Source organism: Vombatus ursinus, unplaced genomic scaffold (genome assembly GCF_900497805.2).
Source record: "Vombatus ursinus unplaced genomic scaffold, bare-nosed wombat genome assembly UNPS02009173.1, whole genome shotgun sequence".
NCBI classification, from domain to species: domain Eukaryota; kingdom Metazoa; phylum Chordata; class Mammalia; order Diprotodontia; family Vombatidae; genus Vombatus; species Vombatus ursinus.
This window is the reverse complement of record NW_020948951.1, coordinates 11,025,990-11,048,497: the sequence shown is the minus strand read 5'-3', so window position 1 is coordinate 11,048,497 and position 22,508 is coordinate 11,025,990. Positions and strand designations below refer to the sequence as shown.

The following is a 22,508-nucleotide window of genomic DNA, read 5'->3' as shown; positions in this document are numbered from 1 at the left end:
GGGCATAATACCTGCTTCACTAGGGTTGTGGTGACAATGACAAGAAAAAGTGTTAGAAATATATCAACCTTTATTATTATCATTGTTATTATTCATCTGACTAGAGCTAGTAGATAGGGTGCATGTAAGGGAATCACAGGAGACAGGAATAGAAAAGTGGATTTCAGGCCAAACTGTGAAGGGTTCTAGGCTGAGGTGTTTGGGTCTGATCCTTAAAGGAATAAGGTACTTTATGCTCATAGGGTTGAAAATGTCCTTAGGACATACAACATAGAATGACAAAACCGGAAGGATCTTTAGAACATTTAACACAGGGCACCCTCTACTCCCCCCTTTTTCATTTCCCGTTTTGGTGTTGTTTTCCCCAATAAGAATGTAAGCTCCCTGAGGATGGGGGTTGTGTAGTTTGCTAGTATTTGTATCTCCACCACTCCAGCGCTTAGCACAGTGCCTGCCCCACAGCCAGAATCTGTCATCATCATCACCATCATCACCATAATTCATTTGTTGTTGCTATTATTATTATTATCTCATCTCTCTATCTCAGAGCTGAATGGGACCTAGAATAGAGAACACAAAATGTTAGCATTGGAAGAGTCTCCAGAAAATATCTACTTCAGCTTACATATTGGAAAACTGTTGCCTTGCCGGCGACAGGGAGCTATTAAGCAGCGTTTTTAGTAGAGGAGAAATATGATTATCAGTAGATGTCCCTGGCACCTATGACCCCAGGCTTGGGGGGACCTTGACTTTTTCCACGGGAAGTAGGAACAAGTGTGGTCAGATCTTCTCAAAATGACCCCTCCCCTCATCAGGGGTGTGTGGACTTGAGATCTTGAGTTCCAGGACCTCTAAAGAAGATTAGTTGGTCTTCGGAGAGGGTGGTTTGAAGGGGAGGGCTCTGGTTAAGGAATGGGGGTAACAGGACCGTGAGCTGCGGTGGAGAAGGGAGGGGTGTGTGAAATGAGAGGGTGGGGAGAGGAGAAGGAAGGAGGTAGGAGGAGCAGGGAATGGGAAGAGGAGACCGGTTAGCAGGGAGAGAGTGTGGCTTCTGGGGGGGGGGAGGTAGGGGCTGATCAGAGGAGGGATCCGCCCCCGAGAAAGAGAGGACTGTAGAGGAGGGGAGGAGGGGGGGAGGAGGAGGAGGAGGAGGAGGAGGAGGAGGAGGAGGAGGAGGAGGAGGGATCCTTTGGGGGTTGGGGCTTGGGGGGCGGGGGCGGGGCTGGGCCTCACTTCGGCGAAGTTGGAGGCGCGGAGTTGGTACCGGGGACTTGCTCCGGCTTAGCCTGCGGCTCCCCCCTTCTCTCCCATGGCTGGATAAGGCGCCGCCCGCTCCCGGAGCCCGAGGCAAGGGAGGCGAGGCACCAGGATGAGGCCCGGGGTCCGGGGCCAGGCGGTCCGCTTGCTGGGCATCTGCCTGCTGGGCACTGCTCTGCTGGCCTTCTCGGGAGCTGCGGCTGCAGGTGAGGGGGGGAGGGCGCGGGGGCTGGGGGCACTGCAGCCGAACGCGGTGGGGGGAATCGAAAGCCCTATGGGGCAGACCAACGCAGCCTGGGCCGGGGATCCCCCTCCCTCCTCCTGTAGTAGGGGGAGAGGAAGGGGAGTGGGACTCTGGGGGGCAGACGGGGGCGTCCCCCGTCTTCTCGCCGCCCCCTGCCCTCCCCTCGCCTGCCCTGCCCTGTGCTGCCCTGCGGTCAGTCCCGGAGCCTGGGAACGGGCTCTGCCGCCAGACCTTCTCCGCCCGCGCCCCCTCCCCCCTCCCCTTCCTCGGGGGGGAGGCAGCGGGGCCCCGCGGTCCCGGCACAAAGGGCCCCTTCATGCGGGCCGGCCCAGGTCGCCGGCGGCGGCGGGCTCGCTGGTCTGGGGGCCGGGGAGGCTGGGCGCGGGGGGAGGGGCGGGGGCCGGGGCCAGGGGCCGGGGGAGGGGGTCGGCTGAGCTGCGGGAGAAGAAGTTCTCCACTTTCTATTTACTCGGAGCAAAGTTCTTCCCAGGGACTGAGCGCGGCAAGAGCCGGAGCCCGGAGCCTGGAGCGGCTCCCTTCTCTTCCCTCCAACCCCAGCTTCTCGGGTCTCCTCCCTCCCGGGCCCCCTTCCTCGCTCCCCTATTCCGGCGGGGGGTGGGTGAGAGGTGGCTCTGAGCCTCTTCAATCTGGCCCTCCCACTTTCCCGGGGAATCCTCCCCCCACGGCCCCGTTCCCTGGATAGTGTGGGAAGGATTTGGGAAGGGGCAGGGTCCAGGGCTGCCCATGTGCTCTTCCAGGGGGTGGGGGAATGTTTGAGAGAAGGGTCAGGAATGGGGGAATCCCTATAACTCCCTCCTCTGAGCTCGGGGGTCTTTTGCCCCCTCCCTCAAGGGGAGGGGGTGGAAGGGCCCTTCCCTCCCCCCTTCAGGGACAATGGCTTCGCCGTCTAGACACCCCCTCCCCCTCGGCTCCCTCGCCTCGGTCCTAGCCCTTTCTTCTCGCAGACAATGCCGGAATGTACGCACCCCCCTCCCCAACTCTGGGCTGGCTAGCAGGGTAGAGGGGAGGGGGACGAGGGGAGTCCGCAGCAGCTGCGGGGCCGCAGCCCAGATGCGGGGGCGGTGGCCCATTCTCGGTCTTACTAGCGTCAAGGCGGGGAGGGGGAGTTGCCAAAGGGCCGGAGAATATAGGGGGCTGGGGCCCTACTGCTGCGGTCTCCAGCCTACCCCAATGGGCAGGGCATAGGGCCTTGGCCCCTGGCTGGCACTCCTGTGGGAACTTGCAGATCTTGAGACACCATGGAGCTGATCCCCGAGTTTCTGTTCTGCCCTCCCTACTTTTTTGGAGCCTTCCTCCAGGGCACAGCCCTGCCCCATCTTCCTGGCGAAGTAGCCTGGGAAAAGCTGTGCCAAGCCCTGAGATGTTGGCCCCCCTCCCCGGGTTTACTGTACAGGAAACTTCCTCAACTCTACTCTTGGAGGAGGGGGCACATATGAGGAGAACGGAGGACCCCATCTCCTGAAGGCTGAGAAAATCCAACCCTCATCCCCTTTAAAACAGCCTGAGAAAGAAAAGTGGGATTTTATCTGTTTTCCAGATGAAGAAACTGAAGCCGGGGAAGTCATTTGACTTGCCCAAGGTCACACACAGTAAATTAGTGGCAGAACTTGTACTGAAACTAGTCCAGGACTGGGTTCAGGGCTTTCCCACTTTTTCACTTGCCATAGCACTCACTACCCTGTGTCCCTGAGCTACACCACACAGGGCACCCCATAAGAACACTGGTCAGAATGTCACCACTTAGCTAGGTACTGTCTGCTTCCTCTGCCCACACTTGGCTGAGAAACCCTACAGCACAGTGCTTGGTTGGGAAATCGGAGATTGAATCCCAGCCCACTCTGGCTGTGTGGCCAGGGGCAAGTCACTTAAGCTCTCTGAGTAATTTCTCTTAAGAAGGAAGACTAATCTGGCACCATCTACCCCAGGGGGCTGTAGTCTGGAAAGGTACCTTATAGCGGGTATAGAGATGGGAGTGATGATGACAATGACAGACACTAGAAGTGTCATTAAAGGACCCATGGGCTGGCCTGAGATGAGTGATATAGGTGTGACCAGGCACAGTCTGGGAGAAAGGTCTTGTGTTAATGCTCTAAAGAAGTGGGAACCAAGTGTCTCCTCTCTTTTCAGGCTTCTACAAACACCCTGGCTCTCATCCTCCCCTCTCCAAAGGATAGAAGAACCCTTTTCCCCATGCGTTGCCACCCCCAGGTGTCCTGACTCCCTAGCTCTGGAATTCTTCCCCCCTTAGAACTTAACTCCTAGCCCTCAGCTGCTCCATCCCATATTTTCTTCCCCTGCAGCTTAGGTGGCCCCAGGGGGCCTCCCACATCTGGCTGGCACTGGTTTCATATACCCCTCCCCCTGGTTTCCTCTGATCACCCCTACTCCCTGCCCCCAGGCTGAGCTGGAGTGTGGGGGTACAGAGCCCCAGGTGGTAGCAACAGCTGCAGAGCACAATGGTGCCTCGGCTGCCCAAACAGCTGGTAGGGGGTAGTGGCCGTGGGAACTTCCTAAGTTTGGGGGGGGATACTTCCTCTGCCATGCCCCCAAACCTCCTTCTTCCCAGCAGCCCCAGCCTGCAGCTGTTGGCTCAAAGGGGTAGGGGAGAGGAGGCAAGTCCAGGAAAGTCTGGGTTCCAAGAGAATGGATGAGAAGGGCAGGATGTTTGGGCCCCAGGGCCATCCCTATTTGGGAGTGGGGTGGGGGTGAATGGAGAGGAATGTATCTCTGCCTTCAGTTTTCCTCTGGTGGCTTTCTCAGAATAGACTGACTATAGGGCTATCCTTTTCCCTTCTCCCTACAGCCTCCCAGTGCCTGGACGGAGGGAGCCCCTGTGAGAATGGAGGCCGATGTGCCCTGCTGTCCAATGGGGAAGCTGCCTGTTTGTGAGTTGGGGTGGGTGGGTGATTTGGGGGCGAGAGGGTGCTTCACCATCCTTGGGAGGTTTGTGGGCTTGAGGACTTGAAGAAAATAGAGAGGAAGTCCTGAAAGGGCCCTAGGGAGTAGCTAAATTAATCCTTCCCAGGCTGACTCCCCAACCTCTTCTTGGAATAAAGAAGGGAGGAGGGGAGGCAGTATGATCCAGAATTAGAGGAAAGGGTTCATGGGAGTCTACAATTTGATGCTGGAAGGGACTTTAGAGATCATCCCTAGTCCAGCTTCTTCATTCAATGAAGAAACAAGATCAGAGAGAGGTTCAGTTTTTGGCCCAAGGTCCCAAGTGGCAAAAAAACAGTATTTGAACCCAAATCTAATGCTTTGTGATACTCGGCTACCCCTAGGCTCCACAGCCCTGGCCAGCACTTGGACAGTGATGGGGAGAAGAGGCCTGGTACTCTGAGCCTCATCAAGTTCTGCTTGGCCCCTGAGCTACCTCTCACTGACCTCTTCCTGCACGGCCCTCATGTGTGTTCTCTTTGGGGGGGCCAATTCTTTCCCCGTGATTCCTGTCACAGCATTGTGGTTTCCCCACTGTGTTTGCACCTTTTCCCCAGGAATGGCCTGAGTTTTTTTGTGGGGGGCAAGGAGGGGGGAAGGAGGGGGATCCCAAGATCTGACCCCAGGGAGGGTAGTTTCTACCTGGGCCAGCCTGCCCCTTCCAGGGAGATGTCTGGGGGATGCACTTAGAGAATTGCAGGGTTTAGAACCTGGAGAACATCTAGGCTTGGAAAAACAAGTTGATTTGCCCAAGGTCGAGGGCTAACCCATGTTTGCTCAGAGGCCTGTTTCCAGAACCGCAGACTTTCAGAGCTCCAAGGGAGCTCAGAGGATATCTTGCCCAAGCTCCTACAACCTTCCTAATAAATGAACATCCCGCCCCCAACCAACTGACAGTGAGAGTCTGGCCTTTAATCCATTGATCCATCAGCAAATATTTTAAAGTGGCTTACTATATGCCAGGCAGTGTGCTGAGCACTATGGATCTGAAGTCTGGAAACAACGCCTGCCCTCGAGGAACTCCCATTCTGTCAGGGGAAGCAACAGCAGCAACATAATAACTATCATTTATATACTTTATATATGTTCTTTCATCTGATCCTAACAACAGCCCCACCAGCTGGGGGCTATTATTACCTCCATTTTACAGATGACTTTGCTTAGTAGGGTTACACTAAGTTGAGGCCTGATTTGAACTTGGGTCTTTCTGACTCTGAATCCATCACTCTGCTGGCTATGCTAAGTTACCTCACAAGTACAGAGAGCAGGTAGGGACCCCAGAGGAGGAACTTCTATCGATATGGGCCGCACATTAGCCATCTTAGAGATTGCCTAGAGTTTTAGTCCAGAATTAATGTGTATTAAGTGTCTGCTATATGTCAAGAACTGGTAGGTACCGGGGATGCAGATAAAATGAATAAAATAATTCCTGTTCCCGAGGAACTGACATTCAAATGGGGAAACCAGCAAGTACGAATATAATTGTATGTACCCCACCATCTCCCACATGTATATATATACATGTATGTGTACATACACACTTTTTTATAAAGACAGCTGGTATGTGTTAGAGGGGGCCTCAGACCCAAGTTTTCCTGGTTCTAAGGTAGGCTGTCTGAGCTCTATCCATTAATCCACCATGACTACAAAACAGAAATAAGTTCAAGATTTTTTTTTTTTTTTTTTTTTTGCGGGGGAGGCACTAGGAGCTGAAGGGGTCGGGAGAAGTCTTCTGTAGAGGTGATGCTTGAGTGGGACATTGCATAGCGTCTCACCCACCCATCCCCAGGATAGGGAGGATATCTACCCTGGGCATTGGGAAAAGGCTGGACGAGGCCATGGCTAGTATCAGAAGAGGCTGGGGAACGGGTGCTCCCCTGCCATGCACAGGCATGCCCTGGATGACTTGGGAGGAAGGCTGAGTGAGGTCACCGCTATGAGGGGTGGCCTGGGGAAAAGACAAGCCTCCCACCTGGGCCCCAGGTAGCTTGAAGTGGGGTGGGAAGCAGGTCTAGGAAAGTACACATGCGCACTTTAGAAACCAGCCCTGGCTCTGCCCCCTACCTTGAGGTGTGCTTCGGAATGTGTGGGACAGGTGGATGAGCCCCGCCCCCAGAACAGGTGAATCACCGGGAATCCCGGCACCTGGACTGGATTCCCTGGGATCAGGCACCACCTTCCACCAGCGCTGTGCTTTCCCCTGCCGCCCAGGCTCTAGCCCAGGGGTGGGGAACCTGCGGCCTCGAGGCCACATGTGGCCCTCTAGGTCCTCAAGTGCCGCCCTTTGACTGAATTCAAACTTCTGTGGCCTCGAGGCCAGATTCAGTCAAAGGGCCGCACTTGAGGACCTAGAGGGCCACATGTGGCCTCGAGGCCGCAGGTTCCCCATCCCTTGCCCTAGCCTCTTAAGAGGGTCCAGCAAACCCCAACTCTGTTCCCCTCCGCCAACTGTGCCCCCTTCCCACTCCCAGCACCAGGAGGTATTAGGGCTGCAAAGTGACTAGAAAAAACATATATACTGGGAATCAGAAGACCTGGGTTTGAATTTGCTTTGTGACTCTGCCCCTCTGGGTCTCAGTGTACTCATCTGTAAAATGGAGAAGGGGCTGGGTAGTGGTCTGCGAAAGGGCTTCTCCAACTATAAACCTTTCAGTTCACTGCGGAGGAAGAGTGGAGGTGGGGAGAGAGGAGGGCTTGTCTAGGCTGGGCGGTGCCAGGGTCGGAGTTTGGGTTGAAACCAGCTAAACCGGTTGGTTGGAAAGGCTCTGGGCTGGGCTGGGCTGGGCTGGGAAGGGGAAAGGAGCGTGAGAAAGAACCTGGGGCCGTGGAAGGAGGGGCAATGAATTTGTCAGTTCTGTTCCCCACCCCCATCCCCTGGGTAGGCCTGGGTCCTGGGGCTGGAGCCCTTCCCCATTCCCACAGTGCTGTGCTGAGAGTCACAGGCACAGCCCCCGAGGGACCTGACTCAAACTGAGGGAGTCGGGGGGAGAGAAGGGACCCGGGCGTCCCTGCCGTGCCTCTTCCCCCCTCCCCCCAGGGAAGGAAGCTTCACTCACTGCACATGCCCAGGCTGCTACCCTGCCCCTAGGGCCGAGTTGGGGACGCTGGAGCTGAGCCCTTCTTGGGGCCCTCCTCACCCCACCTCCTCGCCTCTCCCTGCCCCAGCCCTTTCCCGAGGTCTGCTTTCAGTTACTTTTGATCCAGGCTGAGCGCCTCTCCCCAATGGCTGGCTTCAGCTTAGCCCTCTTCTCATTAGTAATCAGCCATCCATCTGCAGGACCCCCTCTGCTGCCCTCCAACTGAATTCGATTTAATAAACATATATTTAGTGATTACTGTATGCAGAAAGGCCAGCTTCTTTAGTATATGTGGGGAGACTTTCTGCCCCTTGGGCTTATGCAAACCCTGGGGTGTTGTCTCCTATCTTCAATTCTTACCAGGAGGCCTTTGGTCAGAAGACAGGCCTCTCCCCTAGTCATTAGTACCCCCTCTATTTCCTCCTCCTCCAGTTATCTTATATTTACCTAACTTGTTCACTTGTATCCTCCCAATAACTTTAAATTTCTTGAGATCTGAGGTGGTGTGTATTCCGTTCCCTTGGCCCCTAGTTGTGCTTAATAAATGTTGAATTGGACTGGATGGTTTGTGTTCAGCCATCTTCCAATCAGTGTGACCTTGGGCAAGAAACAACTCCCAAGCTTCAGTTTCCTCCTCTGTAAAATGGGGAGGGCGGTTAGATATTCATACTGCCTGCCTCATAGGGCTCTTGGAAGGTAAGTGCTTTGTAAAAGCTAGAGAGGCTTAGAAAATTCTTTTTTTTTATTACTTTTTTTTATTTTTTTATTTTATGCAATTGAGGTTAAGTGACTTGCCCAGGGTCACACAGCTAGTAAGTGTCAAGTGTTTCAGTCTGAGGTCATATTTGAACTCAGGTCCTCCTGACTTCAGGGCCAGTGTTCTATCTACTGTACCACCTCGCTGCCCCGAGAATTCTAAACTAATTTTTCATCTGCTTTGTGTATGGTGAGAGCAGAGACTCTGAGGGCTTTTCCTCACGGTGACAGTAAGGGTGCAAAAGACTGTGGGAATGGAATCCCAGAGCCCCTTTCCCCGCACTCTCCCTCTTCATTCTTTCCCCTAATACCCCTCCCTCCCAGTCTCCCATACTGATGATCTTGGGGGCTCTGTTTGAGCCTGGTGAGGAGGCCATCTGCCCTTGTGCCTCCTCATCCTGGGTATTTCTCTGCCCTTCAGGTGCCATCCGGGGCTGATGGGGGATCGGTGCCAGTTTGCAGACCCGTGCCACCATGGTCCTTGTACCAATGGGGGCACATGTAAGAGCTCCCTGCTTCAGGGCACTGTCCAGTATTCCTGCATCTGTCCCCGGGGATTCCGAGGTAAGGGGCTGCAGCCGGGATGAGGGTCTGGTCTTGGACTGTATCCTACCCAGGCTGGATCCCCTGGGCCCAGGCCCACCTTTCTCTCTCTTTCCTTCCCCTGTAGGACAGGACTGCTCCTTAATTGATCCTTGTGCCAATAACCCCTGTGCCAATGGGGGTCGCTGCTCCAGCAACCACAATCGTTACAATTGCACCTGTCTACCTGGCTACCAGGGCCGCACCTGCCGCAGCGATGTGGACGAGTGCCGGATGGGCACCGTGTGCCAACATGGGGGCACCTGCATCAATGTCCCTGGCTCTTTCCGCTGCCAGTGCCCAGCGGGCTATGCTGGGCCCCTGTGTGAAAGTCCTTCAGCCCCATGTGCCCCCTCCCAGTGCCGTAACGGGGGCACCTGCCACCAGACCGGGGAGTTCACTTATGATTGTGCCTGCCTGCCTGGTGAGCTGCTAACTTCCCAAGGCGGGTGAGGGAGGAAAGGGCAGCAGGCTCACATGAGCATTGCTGGTCTCAGCTTGGGCTTCCCTGCCATGGCCTCCAGGGTGGCTGGAATCAGGAAATAGGCAGGAAGCTGCCTTATGCGAGGAAGGAAGCAATTGTTGTCAGAGCCAAGACCTCTCTTCCTATTAGACTTCTGTGTGTGATTTCTTTAGGCCAGGAGGTAGAATCACTTGCCCCCAGTCAGAGCTGACCGTGAGGCCTCTCTTCTCTCTCTCCTTTTTATATCACGCCAGGCTTCGAAGGGCATGACTGTGAGGTGAACGTGGATGACTGTCCAAGGCACCGCTGCCTGAATGGAGCTACTTGTGTAGATGGGGTCAACACATACAACTGCCAGTGCCCCCCAGAGTGGACAGGTGGGGAATTGGCCTAGGCCATGCTGCAAAGCTGGGGTGGACTTGGGGCCTGTGTCCCTTCATCACGGCTCTCCTTTGAGCCCTGGGCTCAAAGGACTGGGCCTGGCTTAGGGGCAGGGAGGAAAGACAAAAGTGTCAGATCTGTCAGGGTGCATGTTAGGTGATGCAACCATAACTAGAGTGGGGCAACCTAGGCTTTGTCTCTGGGAGTGAAGATAGCACTCGCAGCCTCTCTGTAGCCTTGAAACAACTGTATTTAGCATCTAGCTCACAATAATAATTAGTGAAAGTGGAAGTAAATAGTAGCTGGCAGATACCATTGTGGGTGAACTTTTCCTCAAACCATACCTCCTCCCACTGGCCTCTCCAAGAGAGTATTTCATGCCACTTGTCCCAGGCATCCTTGCTTTGGCATCCTTGCTTTAGCACCCTTGCTCGGGGTGCTGAAATTGCTAGTTTCTAGGTCCGGTGGGCAGCGTGCATGAGCAGCCAGGAGCCTGTCTGGCCCCACAGCCCTCCCTGTTTCCCTGCAGGCCAGTTTTGCACAGAAGACGTAGATGAATGCGCGCTGCAGCCGAACGCCTGTCACAATGGGGGCACCTGCTTCAACACCCACGGAGGGCATAGCTGTGTCTGTGTCAATGGCTGGACGGGCGAGAGCTGTAGCGAGAACATTGATGACTGTGCCACAGCTGTCTGCTTCCACGGAGCCACATGCCATGATCGGGTGGCTTCCTTCTACTGTGCCTGTCCTATGGGCAAGACTGGTGAGGCCACATCCTGGTCCTTCTCTCTTCTTCAACTGCGGGAACTCCTTTTTCCCACCCCTTGTCCCTACCCACGAGGCTCCTCTGGGCTCTCTTTCTCTTGGTGCTGTTCCTTGGGTTCCGCCTTCCTTGAGTCCTTTTGACCCTAGTTGCAGCTCCTTTCCCTTCTGACAAGGTTCTGGGGTGGGGTCAGAGCAGATTGCTCTCGCTAGGCACCTTGACCCTTGCTGCTTGCCACCCATAGGGCTCCTATGCCACCTGGATGATGCTTGTGTCAGTAACCCATGCCATGAAGATGCCATCTGTGACACCAACCCTGTGAATGGGCGTGCCATCTGCACTTGCCCCCCAGGCTTCACAGGGGGGGCCTGTGACCAGGATGTGGATGAATGCTCCATTGGTAAGGCCACAGAATGGAGCTTGGGCCTGGCCAGGGATCAGGAAGGGCTGTGGCCATACACATACTGGTATTCACCAGTTCTTACTCTTGTAGGTGCCAACCCTTGTGAGCACTTTGGGAAATGTGTGAACACACAAGGTTCCTTCCAGTGCCAATGTGGGCGTGGGTACACAGGCCCACGGTGTGAGACAGATATAAATGAGTGCCTCTCTGGCCCCTGCCACAATCAGGCCACCTGCCTTGACAGAATCGGACAGTTCACCTGCATCTGCATGGCAGGTAGGAGCTGGGTTCAGATCCGAACCCAGGGGATGTGAGGCTGAGGCTTGGACTATACGATTGGAGGCAGGGGGCCCAAGCAGTGGTGGGCAAAGGGTAAGAGTTCACTTCCTACTTGGGAAACGTGAGCTGTGGTAGAGATGTGGTACTCCTCAGCAGGTCTTCTCCTGGGCTCCTTGGTGAGTGGGTAGCCCTGGGCTCATGGGGGAGGCATGGCCAGCTGGGCTGTAGTGTCTCACTCTGGCTTTCACTGCTCTGCCCCTCCTTTTGGGGTGTGGTGGGAGGATGAGTGACTCGGGGAGGGAGAGGCCAGGTTGGAGCTGGTGGGACTGGGCTAGTCTGGAGGACAGTGGGCTTATAAAACCCTGTGGTGGTGGGGGGTCCTCAGGATTCACAGGTACCTTTTGTGAGGTGGACATAGATGAATGTCAGAGCAGCCCCTGTGTGAACGGTGGACAGTGCCGTGACCGCGTGAACGGCTTCAGCTGCACTTGCCCCTCAGGTGAGGAGACTGTGGTGGGGCAAGAAAATGGTTTGGAGGATGCCCTGGTGAGGTTGTTTGAAGGGCCTGGGTTGCTGGCTGTGCGTCTGCTCCTCACCTGGCCCCTGTCCTTGCCCAGGCTTCAGTGGTATGATGTGCCAGCTGGATGTGGATGAGTGTGCCAGCACACCATGCCACAATGGCGCCAAGTGTGTGGACCAGCCTGACGGATATGAGTGTCGTTGTGCCGAAGGTGAGTGTTGGGCCAGCCCCGGGCCTCCGACGGTGCCTGGCAGTAGGGTTTGAAATGGAGGGTGGTGTTTGGGGAGGAGGTGAAGGCCTCCTCTTCCTTCTCTGGTCCCTGCTACAGGGTTTGAGGGCCCACTGTGTGAGAACAATGTGGATGACTGTTCCCCGGACCCCTGCCACCATGGAAGCTGTGTGGATGGCATCGCCAGCTTCTCCTGCGCCTGTGCCCCTGGCTACACGGGCAGCCGTTGTGAAAGCCAGCTGGACGAGTGCCACAGCCAGCCTTGTCAACATGGCGCCAAGTGCCTTGACCTTGTCAATAAGTACCTGTGTTACTGCCCCCCTGGTACCTCAGGTGGGACTCTGCAGACAGCTGGGGAAAGAGGGAGGGAATGCCTTGGAGGGATGTTAAAGGTGGGGACAACAGAGAAGGGAGGAGACTGGGAAGGGGGCAGTAAGCCTGAACTGCTTGTTAAGTCTTCTCTGTGTCCAGGGGTGAATTGTGAAATAAACCATGATGACTGTGCCAGCAACCCCTGTGACTATGGGGTTTGCCAGGATGGGATCAACCGTTATGACTGTATCTGCCGGCCAGGCTTCACAGGTGAGGGGTGCTGGGACCTGGGCAGGGGAGGGGATGGTATATGGGCTTCTCTGCTTGGGGAGTGGAGAGCAGAAAAGTTCCATTCCTGTTTTTCTTCCAGGGCCGCTCTGCAATGTGGAGATCAATGAGTGCTCGTCCAACCCTTGTGGGGAAGGCGGTTCCTGTGTGGATGGGGAGAATGGCTTCCACTGTCTCTGCCTACCTGGCTTTCTGCCCCCTCTGTGCCATGCTCAGCGCCACCTCTGTGCCAGTAACCCCTGCAGCCATGGCACCTGCCATGATGACCCGAGTGGGTGAGCTCTGACCCCCCTCTCCCCCCATCAATTGTTTTCCCTTTCTCTTCTTTTCTCCCTTAATTCTTTCCTATTTGTGTGACCTTAGGTAAGTCACTTACTTTTCTGAGTTTTAGTGCCCTCATCTGTAAAATAATGAAATTGGATTTGATGTTCCCTGAGGTTCCTCCCGCCTCTAATTCTGTGTCCCTGTGATGTTCCCACCCCCTAAGTCTCCCTTCTCTTCCCCCAGTTCCTTGCCCCTTCCACCACCTTGAGCTCCACCTACTCTCCTCCCTTTCTGGCTCCTTTCTTCTCTTCCCTCCTCTCCAGTCTCCTCATCTGTCCCCTAACTCCTTTCCTCTTCCGTTTCTGGACTTGCCAGGCTTCCCCCACCTGGTGGTCCCTTTCACTCCTGCTGGCCCACTCATTGCCCCTCCTTCCTGTCCCCCTTTCCAGGCACCGCTGTGAGTGTGAGCCGGGCTGGACCGGCCCCACTTGTGACCAGAACCACGACGAGTGTGAATCGAATCCCTGCCAGGCTGGAGGCACCTGTACTGACCACGTCAATGGTTTCCGCTGTGCCTGCCCCGATGGCCTCCAGGGTCTGGCTCTAAACCCTGGCTGTTCTTACTCCCCTGGGCTCCTCGGGCCCTCACTGGGCCTCTCTGCCCTTCTCTCTTTGTGCTTACCACCCTCGCTGGACCCTCACTGATCCCCCTCAGGCCCACAGGCCCCTGACTTCCCCTCGTCATCCCTCCTAGGTTCCTCTCATCTTCTTTGTCTCCCAGATCCTTCCCAGGCTCTTCTCACCCCCAAAGCCTTTACTGGCTTGCCTTCCCCCTTTCGCCCCCAGTACCTCATTGCTTCCCATTGCCTTCTGTTCATCCAAGCAGCTTACTGGGTCCTGTCTGTCCTTGTGTGCCTTTCTGTCCTCCAGGCCCACACTGCGAGCAGGATATCGATGAGTGTGAAGGGGATAGGCCCTGTGGCCCCCATGGATTCTGTATCAACTTTCATGGGGGCTTCAGCTGCACCTGTGATCCGGGTTATAGTGGGACCACCTGTGAGAAGGACATCGATGACTGTGACCCCAGTGAGTGCTTGGGGCAGGGGTGAGAGTGAGATGATGAGGGGGAACTATTTAGGGAAACCTAAATCAGGAGTCAGGCTCATACATCTCCCTTTTAGAAAGGCCCCCTGTGCCCCCAGGCAGATGCTGAGGGTCTAAAGACCTCTGAGGACAAGCAGCATGTCCGAAGGATCAGGGCCACTGCAGGGGTAGAGTCAGGCTTTGGTCTTGCACAGGGGAAGTCCTCAGCCTGGTCCGGATCTTGTCAAAGCCCTTTGTCAGCCATGGCCAGAACCTCAGGGGCCTTTCCTCCAGAAAGCAGGTGATGGTGTCACACATACACTCACATACTCACACCCACGTATGCATGCACACATGTACACATGTCCTTTAGCTGTAGTCAGAATGGGTGGTGGGGAGAGAAAGGATGTCTGAGAGGGAGTGTCTCTTATAGGGGTAGGGACTTAGGCCTGTCCAGCTTTTAGGTGAAGGGGCACATCTCAGAACCCAGGCCCTTGTCTAAAATACTTCCTGTTTGAGGGCTGGCTTCAAACCCTGCCTTATTTTCTGTTCTGAGAGCTATTCCTGTGTCTCTCCCAACAAAGTAATAATTAACATTCAAATTGCACTTACCAAATACTAGTTACTGTTCTAAGTACTTTACAATTATTATCTCATTTCATCTTCGCCACAGCACTGGGGGGTAGGTGCTGTTATCACTCCCATCTTACAGATAAGGAAACTGAGGCAAAGAGAGGTTAAGTGACTTCCCTAGGATCACATAGCTAGTAAGTTATCTGATGCTGGATTTGAACTTGGGTCTTCCTGACTCCAGTCCTGATGCTCTGTCCACTGGGCCACTGGCTGCCTTTGAACAAAATCACAATGAATCATCACTTTCTATGGAATTAGTCAACCAACAGGCCTTTATCGGGGTTTTCTTAGGCAGCCAGGCACTAAACTAAGGGATTGGGGTAAGAAAGCAAAAATGAGTACCTGTGCTCAAGGAGCTTACACTCTAACAGGGAACCATGATGTAAATGAATGAGTGGTCAGATGGATCTTTAGAGTAGGTAGAAGCTAGTGCTCTAGCAGCTGGGGCAGGAATGGAGCTGGGGGTGGGGGAGGGGACAAGGGAACAGCAAAGTTTATTAAGCTCTTTGCTCACTTTACAAGGTGCTCCTGGTAAGGTAGAAGCACTCTTTTTCCCGTTCAGAGATGAGGAAGCAGCCTCAGGGTGGCTGAATAACTTGTCTAGGGTCATGTAGTTAGTATCAGAGCTGAACCTGGAATGCTGGGAACCTTTCTCCCCAGTGATAGATAGGGTCCTGGGCAGTCTAGGGGAGACCCCCACGAGCCCAGTGGCCCCATCCTGTGAGCCCTGTACCACCCATCCCCCCAGACCCTTGTTTGAATGGTGGCTCTTGCCGGGACGGCGTGGGCTCTTTCTCCTGTTCCTGTCTCCCGGGCTTTATGGGTCTTCGATGTTCCGTGGACATCGATGAGTGTCAGAGCAGTCCGTGTGGCCCAGGGACCTGCTCCAACCATGTGGCGTCCTTCACCTGTGCCTGCCCTGCTGGCTATGGGGGCCTCCGCTGTGAGCGTGATCTTCCCGACTGCAGTGAAAGGTGAGCCAGGGCCACCGATAGAATTGGGGAATTGTCATGATTTAAGCGAAAGAGTGCTAGGCTTGGGAGTATGGAGACCTGGGCTTGAATCCTGACCCTGCTGCTTATGGGCTCTGTGGCGTCGGGCCTCTGGGGGCCTTAGTTTCCTCATCTATGAAATGAGGGAGTGCACTCGATGATATTAAGAAAGGCTGTGCTCTAAATTCTTTGATCCTGTGACATTGGAGGGAGAGGCCATGGGGCCACTAACACTCCCCCTCCCCCTTTTCCAGCTCTTGCTTCAATGGCGGCACCTGTGTGGATGGGGTGAACTCCTTCACTTGCCTGTGCCGGCCAGGTTTCACTGGCCCCCACTGCCAGAGAGAAGTGGGTGCCTGCCACTCAAGGCCCTGTCAACACGGGGGCACCTGTATAGATGAGCACCGGGGCTACCGCTGCACCTGCCTCCCTGGCTATACAGGGGCCCAGTGCCAGGTCAGAGCTGGGGAGTGGCCAGGGTGGGAGGGGAAGGACAGAAAGTAAGAGAAGGGCTGGTATTGGGAGGGAAAGGGGCCCTGTTTCTGCTCTCAGGAGGAGGAGCCCAGAGCCTGAAGGAGCTGCCCCTTTCCTCCAGATGCTGGTGGATTGGTGCAGCAGGGCACCCTGTCAGAACAGAGGCCGCTGTACCCAGACAGGACCCACCTTCTCCTGCCATTGTCCTCCTGGCTGGAGTGGCCACTTCTGTGATGTCCCCAGCCTTTCCTGCAGGGCAGCTGCAGCTAAGAAAGGTGAAGCCTATCCAGGGAATGGGTAGAGGAGTAGGGGGGTTGGACAAGGGTCAGGGGGAGGCTGCACACCCAAGGTGAACGTGACCGACTCCTGGATTCCTTGCTTAGGGGTGAGGCTGCAGCAGCTTTGCCAGGCCGGGGGTCGCTGTGTGGACTCAGGCAGCACGCATCACTGCTTGTGCCCGGCCAGTTACACGGGCAGCTATTGTGAACAGGAGGTCGACTACTGCAGCGTCCAACCCTGCCAGCATGGCGGCACCTGCCGCAGCTACGTTGGGGGCTATGTGTGTGAGGTGAGGAGCGTCTGGGTTCAGCCGGGAAGGAGAGGGAAGGCTATGGGCAGTTGGAAGGTGGCGCTGAACAGGGCCATCCGTTAGAAGTGTGTTGATTACGTCTTGTGTGTGTCCCGCAGTGTCCCATTGGGTACGAAGGAAACAACTGTGAGGCCGAGGTGAATGAGTGTGAGTCTCAGCCTTGTCAGCATGGGGGGTCCTGCATCGACCTCGTGGGCCGTTACCTCTGCTCCTGCCCCCCTGGAACGCTGGGTAAGGCCAGGAGGCTGGGGCTCGGCCGTGCGGTGGGCTGTCGCCGATGGGTGCAGCTCCAGTGTCTGACGTTGCCCCTCCCATTCTCCCTGCAGGAGTACTCTGTGAGATCAATGAGGATGACTGTGCAGTAACCCCCGGTGGGGAGCAGGGCCCCCAGTGCCTACATAATGGGACGTGTGTGGACCAGGTGGGAGGTTACCGGTGCACCTGCCCCCCTGGCTACACAGGTGCCCACTGTGAGGGGGACCTCAATGAGTGTAGCCCCGGGGCCTGCCATGCCCCTCACACCCGAGACTGCCTGCAGGATGCCTCTGGGGGCTTCCGTTGCCTCTGTCACCCTGGCTATACGGGTGAGGCCTGTGCTTGAGTCAGGGCATCAGCCAAGACCACAGTTAGGGTACCTGGGACTGGGCTGGGGAGAGGGGGACCTGCGGATAGAGCCGGGCTAGGAGACATTCATGGCCAGCAGTATGGTTGGGATGGGGGCCTGCGTGTGGGGTAGTGAAGGGCATAGGAGTGGGGGTGGACTTCTGGCCCAGAGGTCAGAGGAGAGAAGGGTTTGAAAGGGGGTAAAGGTCTTGCCACCATAATCCCCCTTTGAGTACCTGTACCTTTTCTCCAGCTTCAGTGCCCACGTCTCCTGAATGGGTTCGGGAGAGAGGAGGCTGACTGGTAAAGTCTGTCTGCTTTCCTTCCACAGGCCGTCGATGCCAGTCTGCAGTGTCTCCCTGTGAGTCTCAGCCTTGTCAGCATGGGGGTCAGTGCCAGCCAAACCCCAACAATGTCCTGGCCTACACTTGCCATTGCGCTCCGGTATGTGGAGTGGGCACCTCCTGGGGAGGCAGGGCATTCTGGGATTCTAGGAGTAGCAGCTGAGGGTAGAGATGGGGTCTTCTGGGGAAGGCCAGGGATGAGGGGCCCCCTCTCTGATCTCTGCTATATATTTTCCCACAGCCATTCTGGGGCACCAGCTGTGAGCGAGTGGCCCGGTCCTGCCGGGACTTGCCCTGTGCTAATGGGGGTTTGTGCCAGCTGACAGCTCTGGGCCCCCGCTGTACCTGTCCCCCAGGCCTGGCTGGACCCTCCTGCCACCTCCGTACCAACACCAGCTGTTTGGGTACCCCCTGCCGACATGGGGGCACCTGCCGGGGCCTGGCCCAGGCCCCTTTCTTCCGATGCCTATGCCCCCCAGGCTGGGAAGGTACCCACTGTGAGGTCCGGGTTCACGGGGCCCTGCCGCCCTTGCTGCCACCCCCTGAAGAGCCACAGTGTCCCAGAGCCAGCTGCCGGGACAAGCGGGGTGACAAATACTGTGACCGGGAGTGTAACTCACCTGCCTGCCAGTGGGATGGGGGTGACTGCTCGCTCAGCGTGGATGATCCCTGGCACCAATGCCAGGCCCTTCAGTGTTGGCGCCTCTTCAACAACAGCCACTGTGACCCGGCCTGCAACACACCCGCCTGCCTCTATGATAACTTTGACTGCCACAGCCAGGAACGTGGCTGCAAGTGAGTTCCTCCGCCCTCCCCAGCCCCTGCATCCTCTCCATGCATGCCTAGGCCAGACTCTGGTCTGCTCTCAGTCTGTTTAGGTCGTCTGTCTGTGTGTCTGTCAGCTACTTCCCTCCCTTACTAGCCTGCCAAGTAGGCTAGTAAATAACTTACTACTAGTAAGTAAGTTAGTGCTAGTAGTAAGCAGGAAAAGCCTGTTATTTTCCTCTTCTTTCCCTATCTTGCTCTATGTAGTGAGCAGAGGATTTCCCCTGTAGGATCCTGGTATGGGGGCCTAGCTCTCCTCCTCCTCCCATAGACCCCAGGCCTGACCATCTACTTATCCTCCTGCTTGGCTTTATCTGTTCCCACAGCAGGCCCTCCACCAACCTTACAGCTCCTAAACATAAAGGGACAGATTGTAGGGTTGGGCCAAGAGCTCTCTGAGGTCATTCCCCTCAGCCCTCACAAATACCACGTCTTCCTTCTTGGGAGCCCCATCCATTTTGTGGAAGAAGAATCAAAACAAAAAGGAAAAACCATGAGAAAGAAAAAAAAAAGAGCAAATAGTATGCTTCTATCTTCATTCAGACTCCATAGTTCTTTCTCTGGATGTGGATAGCATTTTTTATCATGAGTCTTTTGGAGATGTCTTAGATCCTTGCATTGCTAAAAAGAGCTGAGTCTATTTAATAGCACTTTTTAGACTTACAGAGTAGAATGCTTTTTTCACAACAGTTCTAGATGGTTATAGGGGCCACGGGGATTGTTGTGCTTATTTTACAGATGATGAAACTGAGACTCAGAGATGGGGAAATGACTTGTACGAAGTCACAGAGCTAGTTAGTGGCAGAGAAGGAGAGTGACTAAGAGACTGTTAGCTATTAGAGGCAAGCTTTCTTCTCTCCCCTCCTCCTTAGGCAGCCCCGGAGACAGCCTGAAATTTTTTTTTTTTTTTTTACTCTCTAGCTTTCTAGGAGGCAGCTAAGTGGTTCAGTGGCTAGAGTGCTGAACCTGGAAGCAGGAAGGGCTGAGTTCAAATTTGACCTCAGATGCTCACTAGCTGTGTGTGTGTGTGTGTGTGTGACCCTGGGCAAATCACTTAACCTCTGCCTTAATCCACTGGTGAAGGAAATGACACACCACTCCATTATCTTTGCTAAGAAAACCCCAAATGGGGTCACAAAGAATTGGCCATGACTGAACAACAAAAGTTTTCCTTGGTTGACCAGTCTTCTCTTGCTTGGAAGTATCTTCCAGGATTCACAGTAAATGACTGCCTACTTTTTTTAGGTAGGCCCCAAGCTCCCCCTTCCCCCGCATTGGGATTACAGGGCACACCAATTTAAGGCAGGACTGATAATCTGTGTGGGGGATGGGGAGAGGGAGAGACTTGTGCCAATCTCTATTCCATAGGGATACTGAGGCACAGAGAGGGGAAGTCTTGCCCAACATCATACAAAGTTAAGAAGGCTTGATTTTTAGTGTTCTTGACAAGAGGTTTCCAGGCTCTGCTTGAAGCCCTTCAGTGACAGGGAACGTGATGTCCACTTTCCCCATAGTCCAGCTGCCCTATCCTCTGTCCCTCCCTAGGCTTTGTTTCTTTTGTTCCTCCCGTCTTGGACCCTGTGCTGGGAAGGAAGGTCAGTTACAGGGGGATCAGATTGTGGGCCTGAGGCCCCAGGGCCCCTGACTCAGTTCTCCCAACGCCCTTTATTCTTTCCTCAGTCCCGTATATGAGAAATACTGCTCAGACCACTTTGCCGATGGCCGCTGTGACCAGGGCTGTAACACGGAGGAGTGTGGCTGGGACGGGCTGGACTGTGCAGGTGCTGTGCCAGAGCTGCTGGCCAAGGGGGTCCTTGTGCTCACGGTGCTGCTTCCCCCGGAGGAGCTACTGCGCTCCAGCGCTGACTTCTTGCAGCGTCTCAGCGCCATCCTGCGCACTGCCCTGCGCTTCCGCCGAGATGCCCACGGCAACCTCATGATCTACCCCTACTACAGGCCTGGTGGACATCCCAGCCGGGAGCTGGCCTCTGAGGTCATCGGGTGAGTGACAGGGGCAGGCTGAAGCCCATTGGCTCCCCTTGTTTTGGTCATCCAAATTCTCATCCCTGTTCTGTCTTTGTGCCGGGGGATGAGTCCCTGAACCTCATCCATATCCTCCTTTATACACCTTAGCTTCTCCCCCTTTTCTTTCAACTTCTCCTCACTTGGTGCCTCTCACACTTCCTTCCCTTCCTTCCCTTCACCCCTTTTCACTCCTTACTCATCATCCTTCCCCTCCCTGCTTATTCCCTCCCATCTCTCCCCTACTCCCCTTCTTCTTGGAAGTGCCCTCTGTCTTTCATCTCTTCTCTCTTCCTAGAAGTGCTCTATATTTCCCCATCTCTCCCCTTCTCCCTACATGGCTTTGCCTTTCATCTCATCTCCTCCCTCTTCCAACAGTTCAATTTAATCCAATGCCCACTTACTAAGCGGCTGTTAGATATGTAGGTGCTGGTGGTACAAAGATAAAACTGGCACAGTCCCTGACCTCAAGGAGCATTCATTCTGCTGGAGGTGGAGGACAGACCGTATTTGTAGATTAATGTCTTCATGTCACCTGGAAGGAATGTCCCTGGTGGTGGGAGGGCCCCGGGGATCTATGCTTGGCCCTGTGCTGTTTAACTTATTTATCAAGGACTTGGATAAAGGCCCAGATGGCATGCTTATCACATTTGCTGATGACACTAAGTGAGGAGGGCTCATTAGCATGTGGCATGTGACAGTCATGATCCAAAGGTATCTCAGTAGACCAGAACATTGGGCTTAATCTAGGAAAAATGAAACTGCACATGGGTGAATGTGAAGTCTTGGACTTCTGTTCAAAAAATCAACTTCACAAGTACAAGATGGCGGAGGTGTGGTTGGATTGCAGTTTGTTTGAAAAAATCTGGGGATTTAACTGAACCCCGTGATTAATATGAGCCAGCTGCTAAAAAAAGCAGATGCTGTTTTCAGCTGTGCTGCTCTGGAAAGGTTCCATGTCCAGAGCTAAGGAGAGTAATAGTCCCATTCTTCTCAGGAGTATTGTGTTCAGATCTAGGTATCACAGTGGGAGAAGGACATTGATGAGTAGAGAGGCAGGGAGCACGGTCAAGTGGAAAGCACGTTGGACCTGGAGTCAAGGCAAGTCACCAAGAATTTATTAAAGCACCTACTATGTGCCACACTGTGCTCTGTGCTGGGCATACAAACAAAGGCACCAGACGGTTCTTGCCTTCAAGGAGCTTACATTCTAAAGGGATAGACAACATGCAAACAACTATAAACATATGATATATGCAGGATAAATAGGAGGTGATTTTGGAGGGAAAGTTTTAGGGGGCTTGGGAAAATCAGGAGAGACGTGGATTCAAATCTGGACAAATAGCATCTGTGGCTTTTATCATATAGGGATCAAATGGGATCTTGGATATAAAGTACTTTTCTAGCCCTGTAGGACCGAAGGATTAGGGGGCGAGCACCAGAGAAGGGCATCCAGGAGGCGTGCCGTTGGTTAGAGAAGAAGACGACTCGGAGAAAACCTGAGATTGGTCTTCTTGTATTTGAAAGGCTGTTGTGTGGGAAAAGAGGGCCTGGTCCTGTTCTGTTCAGCCCCAGGGAACAGAGCTGGGAGCAGCAAGGGGAACCAGAGAGGGAAGCAAATTGTGGTTCCGTGTAAGGAAGTCTTTCCTCCCAAGTGGCACAGTGGGAAGAGCGTTTTTATTTGGCATCTGAGGACCCACGTCCAATTCCCCGTGGTGCTCCTTAGTACCTTGGGTGGTATCTACTTCCCCTCTCTGGGCCTCAGTGGTTTTTCCTGTAAAATGAGAGGGTGGGGCTAGACAGGCTCTAAGGGTTTTTCCAGCTCAAATTCCTTTGATGCTTGGGAATTAGAATTCCTCTCCCAAAGTGGAATGGAAGCCGTGGGAGAGGGAGCAGCTTTCCTGTCACTTGGGGGCTTCAGGTTAGAGGTGAATGACCACTTGGGGTATTGAAGAAGAAATTCCTGGTCAGGTATGTGTTGGCCTTCCTCCTCTGAGCTTGATTCTGTGATCCTGCTCTTTATCTCTCATCTCTCCCCTCCTTCCCTTCTCTTCTCTTCCCCCATTACCATCCCCCAGGTCTCTGCTCTGCTTGCCTCCCTGTTTCTTAACCTCCTTCCCCTTTCTTCCCATCATTCTCCCCATCTGTACTCTGCTCCCCTACTCCT

General features: G+C 54.6%; 1 protein-coding gene across 1 annotated transcript in view; it reads left to right on the top strand.

Moving 5' to 3' along the window:
* The first annotated feature begins 1,248 nt into the window (after positions 1 to 1,248).
* The window catches only part of NOTCH3 (notch receptor 3), a 32,396-nt gene continuing 11,136 nt past the window's right edge, over positions 1,249 to 22,508 (top strand). The window contains exons 1-24 of the mRNA XM_027850967.1: positions 1,249 to 1,463; positions 4,326 to 4,407; positions 8,714 to 8,856; positions 8,963 to 9,298; positions 9,592 to 9,714; positions 10,248 to 10,481; positions 10,726 to 10,881; positions 10,975 to 11,160; positions 11,549 to 11,662; positions 11,781 to 11,894; positions 12,012 to 12,245; positions 12,384 to 12,494; positions 12,595 to 12,787; positions 13,226 to 13,371; positions 13,707 to 13,862; positions 15,241 to 15,466; positions 15,739 to 15,940; positions 16,080 to 16,233; positions 16,342 to 16,526; positions 16,646 to 16,778; positions 16,874 to 17,131; positions 17,482 to 17,594; positions 17,736 to 18,289; positions 20,000 to 20,320. Coding sequence (XP_027706768.1) covers positions 1,370 to 1,463; positions 4,326 to 4,407; positions 8,714 to 8,856; positions 8,963 to 9,298; positions 9,592 to 9,714; positions 10,248 to 10,481; positions 10,726 to 10,881; positions 10,975 to 11,160; positions 11,549 to 11,662; positions 11,781 to 11,894; positions 12,012 to 12,245; positions 12,384 to 12,494; positions 12,595 to 12,787; positions 13,226 to 13,371; positions 13,707 to 13,862; positions 15,241 to 15,466; positions 15,739 to 15,940; positions 16,080 to 16,233; positions 16,342 to 16,526; positions 16,646 to 16,778; positions 16,874 to 17,131; positions 17,482 to 17,594; positions 17,736 to 18,289; positions 20,000 to 20,320 — 4,568 coding nt within the window. The 5' untranslated portion in view covers positions 1,249 to 1,369. The remainder of the gene's footprint in view (positions 1,464 to 4,325; positions 4,408 to 8,713; positions 8,857 to 8,962; positions 9,299 to 9,591; positions 9,715 to 10,247; positions 10,482 to 10,725; positions 10,882 to 10,974; positions 11,161 to 11,548; positions 11,663 to 11,780; positions 11,895 to 12,011; positions 12,246 to 12,383; positions 12,495 to 12,594; positions 12,788 to 13,225; positions 13,372 to 13,706; positions 13,863 to 15,240; positions 15,467 to 15,738; positions 15,941 to 16,079; positions 16,234 to 16,341; positions 16,527 to 16,645; positions 16,779 to 16,873; positions 17,132 to 17,481; positions 17,595 to 17,735; positions 18,290 to 19,999; positions 20,321 to 22,508) is intronic.